The sequence below is a fragment of the Danio rerio genome, chromosome 13 (assembly GCF_052040795.2).
Source record: "Danio rerio strain M-AB ecotype USA chromosome 13, GRCz13ab, whole genome shotgun sequence".
Classification (NCBI taxonomy): domain Eukaryota; kingdom Metazoa; phylum Chordata; class Actinopteri; order Cypriniformes; family Danionidae; genus Danio; species Danio rerio.
The window spans coordinates 33,195,001-33,200,915 of NC_141033.1; the positions used below are offsets into that span (position 1 = coordinate 33,195,001).

The 5,915-nt window shown below is 33.4% G+C and overlaps 1 protein-coding gene across 2 annotated transcripts in view; it reads right to left on the minus strand.

Moving 5' to 3' along the window:
• The window catches only part of zcchc24 (zinc finger, CCHC domain containing 24), a 67,431-nt gene extending 61,516 nt beyond the window's left edge, over positions 1–5,915 (minus strand). The window contains exons 1-2 of one of the 2 annotated variants that reach the window (XR_015505231.1): positions 5,440–5,902; positions 1–39 (exon numbers count right to left, since the gene is read on the minus strand). The exon at positions 1–39 is cut by the window's left edge and continues 162 nt beyond it. Coding sequence is in view for 1 of the 2 variants with exons in the window: in NM_001098388.2 (NP_001091858.1) it covers positions 1–39; positions 5,440–5,676 (276 nt within the window). In the remaining variant the exon portion in view is untranslated. Of the gene's footprint in view, positions 40–5,439 lie in introns of both variants that reach the window. The other variant, NM_001098388.2, reaches the window with a different exon arrangement.

A 5,915-nucleotide genomic window follows, 5' to 3' on the forward strand; every position in this document is an offset into this window, starting at 1 on the left:
ATACGGGGACACGCTTTTGTATAAACCATTATTCAGAGCCTGGAAAACATAAGCGGACATGCACAATCAAAAATTATATATATTAATAATCCCAATGCTAGGTTGCAAACAGTGTTGGGGAAAATTACTTTATAAAATACTGCATTTCAATATTGAGTTAATACCCAAAAAAGTAACTAGTTGCATTACTTTAGTAATTTTTTAAGTAATGTGTTACGCCTTCTTTTTCTGACCAGGCTGAGGCTTAATTTCTTTCATCTCTTGATCTTTTTTAAAATAGAGCAGCAATTAACAACACATTGCATTACCTTTATTTACCTTAACAAAACACATAAAAAATGTAGCATGTTATCTTCGGAGAATTTCCTGTCTCCAGAGCTATACATCCCGTATATGTACACAGATTAATGAAAGTTTAAAGCAATGTGTTGGCAACTTTTTTACCTTTTGTTTTATTAAAAAGTAAAATCAAAGTGCATTCAGATATTCCTTTTCTAACTATTTCTAACTAACTATTCCTTTCCTTTTCTAACTGTTCTAACTATTCTATATGTTCAAAATATTGAGAATATTTCCATCGCAGAAATATAAGGATCTGTCATCTTACGTTCTGTCATTGCATGCAGGATTCAATGTGACTACATTCATTTTAATTCAGCAATATATATTTTTAAAGCAAATTAACTAAACTAAAAAGTAACTCGCAACACATTTCTTAAAAAAAATCTAATATTATTACTTATTTTTTAACTGTAATGAGTTACTTAGAAAGGTAATATTATTATGTAACTCAAGTTATTTGTAATACGTTACCCGCAACACTAATTGGAAATCCATCACAAATTCAGGATATTAAACTACATCTTCAGTAAATGTCATGATTAAAGTGTGAAAATGAATGAAAAGTGTCAATTTAAAGTAATGCGTTTAGACGTGCACGTTTCCTCAGAATTATTCCTACAGTATTGAGACGTCTAATCACACATATTTGAGCTTATGAACATAGTGGCCAATTAGATGCATTTAGTTCAGTTAATGTTTGACAGAGTTGTGTTATAATATTTGTACACAAATACAGAAGGTAAATTTGAATATTCAACTGGTGAATTGGTAAAAATTCAACAATCCGGCTACAATTTGTAACATTTTTTTCGGCTAATTTGTATAAATTTATACAATCTCATTTGTGCTCTACTTGACAAAAAGTCTTGTCTTTTTAGCATGAGATAAGTTTTAGGAACAGCAAATAATAACTTGACTTCTCGTTGATCTTGGTATCAGAAGTGGCTTATATGAAAGGCAAAGGCCTCTAGATTACGCTTATTTTACCAAAATAAAATGTGACCATGCCTTGATTTTTACCCCAGAAATGCTCAATAAGGTTTATGTCTGGTGACTGGGCTGGCCAATCCTAGAGCACCTTGACCTTCTTTGCTTTCAGAAACTTTGATGTGAAGGTAGAAGTATAAGAAGGTTTGTAATGTAATGGGCAGCACAAATGTCTTGATACCTCCACTCTGCAGATCTCTCGCACACCCCCATACTGAATGTAACCCCAAACCATAATTTTTCCTTCACCAAACTTGACTGTTATATGTGTAAATCTCGGGCTTCAATGGGTCTTCTGCAGTATTTGTTATGATTGCAATGCAGTTCAACAGATTTTTCCTTTTCCAAATGATCAAATGGAAGTCAACTTATTATTTGTTGCTCCTACAAATGGGATCAAAGACAAGACTTTTGTCAGGTAGTGTACATGTGTATGATTTGATCATCCACAATGCCGGTTGTGTTTGGGAATCACACCTTCTTTTAAAAATCAAACAATTTGGTAAGAATAAAATCGTACGAATTTGTATAAATTAGCCACTTTTCTGCCAATATAGTTATGTTTCTTTGTGAGATCAGGCTGGAAAAAAATGCCTTTCGATCTCAATGTGAACAACAACCTAAAAGAATCAAAGAAACGACATGTTTCATTAATCAATTATTAATACATCATTAAATGCTGCTCTAAATTAAATAAAATAAAGCTTGATGGAAATTTTTTTATTAAGATAAAGTGTATAAAAAACAAGGCCCTCAGTTATGTGGAACTATATTATGCATATTAACTAACCAATGAAATTTTCTCATTCAGAATCCATTTCTAAATTGGGGCACAAAATCCACTAAAGTCAGTGACAAGAACATCAGAGATTTGCAAATCAGATTGCCATTTAACCACCGACAGTGCAGTAGATAGTGAAACATGCAGCAGAAACAACAGTTTGGATGGGAAGATGTTGTTTGAGTGATGTCTTCCTCTGATTACGGTTTGGAAGGTTGTGTTATTGTTGAAGACACATTTTGGACAGTCCTGAAACTTTATACTTTGCAAATCCAGAAAACTGTCGACTAATTCTTTGCAAGCCAGAACAATAAACAGATCCTGCATGTATCTCCCAGACGAGTCTCTTTGCATCAGTTAGATCAGCTCTGGATACTCCAAATAAGCTTAATTAGGTCTATCTTTTAGCATTTATCTTTCATTTTCCATTCTGGTCGGTCAAAACCAGCTGATATTCATTTTACATGTGAGAAATGCCTCCTAAATATTTTATACGTGTGTTTTACATAACATTTTCAGCTGCATGAAGTTTAAACAAAAAATTTAGAGCAATTTATGTGCAGAATAAAAAGGCCTATAAAAAGATGTGTCATGAGAAAGTAAGCATCCAGCTATGTTTTTATTTTGTATGAGTTACGACTGGCAGCCAGTAAAGTCTAAGATCAACATGGAATACATGAAAAGCCGATTGGAAATTTATGGAGCTCTCTGTAAACATTTAACTAACAAACTACACATCCATGTTTTAACAACCATGTGTCTGCAAACATTATGGAAATAAATTAATTTCAATGATCAGAAGTCATGTCTGAATGCATTCACGGAATTGCTATCGATTTCCACGCTATAATGAAACCGCAATAGTGATTGTAGCTGTCAGAAAGGAATTTGGCTGTCTCCCCTTAGGGATATGGCCTTCATACACGAATTTACACAAATGGAGGACATCTCCCCTCACCCCTTCACACAGCTGGAGAGCCAGTCAAAGGGTCACTTTAGTCTGTACTACTGCCATTCACCAAAGACACACAAAATACTAGTTAACACTTTCTCAGAAGAGCGTTATGATGTAGACAATTTGTTAAGTTATGCAAACAAAAACAATCCTTGTAGTTCCAACTTTCTAGTTTTAAATGTTTACATGCAGAGATTGATTGTTGGCCTCACAGAGAGGGGAAAAAAGGCTCAGATAAAACTAAAATGTGTGTAATAAGGCAATTTTCAAAGCATTCCTAACCCTTCGCAAGTGAGAAAAAGAAAAGAAGGAAAAAAAGAGAAAGAGAAAAGAGGGAGGGCGACAACTTGTCATAATGTTTTTATTAACTCTGATTACGAATAAATGTTTTGCCCTTCTTCAAACTTTCCACTAAACATCAACACTTTACCTCAGTCTCAGCCACAACGCCATCATTACATCATTAAAAGGAAAACGCTTTTGGAAGTAATTCTCCCATTTAAAAAGTAACCTGAAGTCTACAACAGACTTTGTGTCCCACAAGTGCTCTTTTTCTGTAAAGAGTGTCATATACAGTTGAAGTCAGAATTATTAGCCCCCTTTGATTTTTTTTCTTTTCTTTTTTAAATATTTCCCAAATGATGTTTAACAGAGCAAGAAATTTTTCACAGTATGTCTGATAATATTTTTCTTCAGGAGAAACTCTTATTTGTTTTATTTTGGCTAGAATAAAAGCATTTTTTTATTTTTTAAAAAACATTTTAAGGTCAAAACTATTAGCCCCTTTAAGTTATATATTTTTTCTCAATAGTCAACAGAACAAACCATCGATATACAATAACTTGCCTAATTATATTAACCTGCCTAGTTAACTAAATTAACCTAGTTAAGCCTTAAAAATGTCACTTTAAGCTGTATAGAAGTGTCATGAAAAATATTTAGTCAAATACTATTTACTGCCATCATGGCAAAGATAAAATAAATCAGTTATTAGAAACGAGTTATTAAAACGTTTATGTTTAGAAATGTACTGAAAAAAAATCGTCTCTACGTTAAACAGAAATTGGGGAAAAAAAATGAACAGGGCGGCTAATAATTCTGACTTCAACTGTACTTACTGCAGTGATAGTTGCATATGAATACACCCCTCACAAATCTCTCATTTCAATTAATATTTTCTATAGGATGCTTTACAATACTATGTTTGTGGATATTCATTACTTTTTTTTCAGTACTGGAGCCAAATCTGGAGCTAACAAAATAACTTACAATAATGGATCAAACATTTGTAGCCCACATTTATATGTTAGAGAAAAATATTAAATAGCTTTTAATAATAGCATAAATCAAGAGGAACAAAAAATATAAACAATTTTGTTGAAATGTAGTTTGTAATTTTTTGCAATGTTTTGCATGAATTTAAATATATTATTTTTCAATTTCTAAAGATGTTCTGTAACTAAAATATTATTTAATTAATTTAATAAATTAAAATATAATTTAATAAATATATCAGTTTAATAAATCTGCTTCGTTCAAATGCACCAATTTATATTACCTATATTCACTGAGAAATGGATAAAAATTTTCAAAATGGGGTGTACTCATATATGCTGAGCTCTGTATAATGTTTATAAACATATATATAGCAGCCCCATAGGCAAGTTAGAACACACTATTACTACATTAAACAGAATAAATAATGTAACATTATTTAAAATGATTATTGATGGCATTTTCAGACTTTTCTTCTCATAATCTGGCACAATTTTAGCCATTTGGAACTGTTTACTTACAACTTCATTCATGATAAAAAAAATAAATGATAAAATGTCATAAAATTTCTTTGATTTTCCTAAGCTCAGTTCTGACAACCTACATTGCATGCCTATAGAGATCAGTGAGTGATCACCAAATAGACACTTCTGCTTTTTTGGCCTCTGCTTGTTCCAATGAAATACAAACAAGAAGTCTTATGATCAAAATAAGATACTTTCATGGATGACTGGCTCATTCGGCTGTCCACGTGCTGTTACAAAACACAATTAACTGAGTGTGCAGAGCTGCATGGTTTTAGTGTACCTTGAGACTAAATTCTTCATGCATAATGCAAAATAAACAAACAAATAAAAATATGAATAATATAAAAGTCTTTATAATATAAGTGTTTTTATCTATATGCCAGATAATAGAGATTAAAAGAATGCGAGTCGTACGAAGAATTTGGGCAGTGTATAAATGTAACCAAGACTAGTGTGCGCTTTATTAGACATGCACAGTCATCTGCGCTTTACATAATCTTATTCCAGTCGACAGGCACCGTTATCTCCCTGAATTTATGTTCAGGATAAATGAACGACAGAAAGCGAGTTACCTCGTTCCTCTGAAGCTGAAAGAAGTTGTTGAGATAGTTGGAGTTGAGAGAGGAGCTCAGGTCATTGGCAGGAGTTTTGCTGTAGTTCAGGTCCGGATGGGAAGAGTTGGGCTCGGGTCGGAAGGCATCGAAGGCACTCGTCTGATGCGTGTCTTGTAAAGAAAGGTAAACCCAGTTGAGAAGCTGTGCAGGCTGGTACACTGAGGTACTGGTGTCTATAGCAGACAACAAGCTCATGTTGTTACTGTAACTTTTACTCTTCCACTGTTACTTTTTTGGAAAAGACAAACTTGTTGGGAGTCTACTGTGAATGCGCCGTCCGGTTTTCCACACCCCGAAAAAAATCAGCGCTTCTCTCTCTTCTTCCAGCACAGACCCTATTCCCTCGCTGGGATCCGTGTCCCAGGGTTATATTTACACAAAAGTCATTGCTCTGACATGTCAGAATAAAAAGTTTTAGCTCGCTGTCCTCGGCC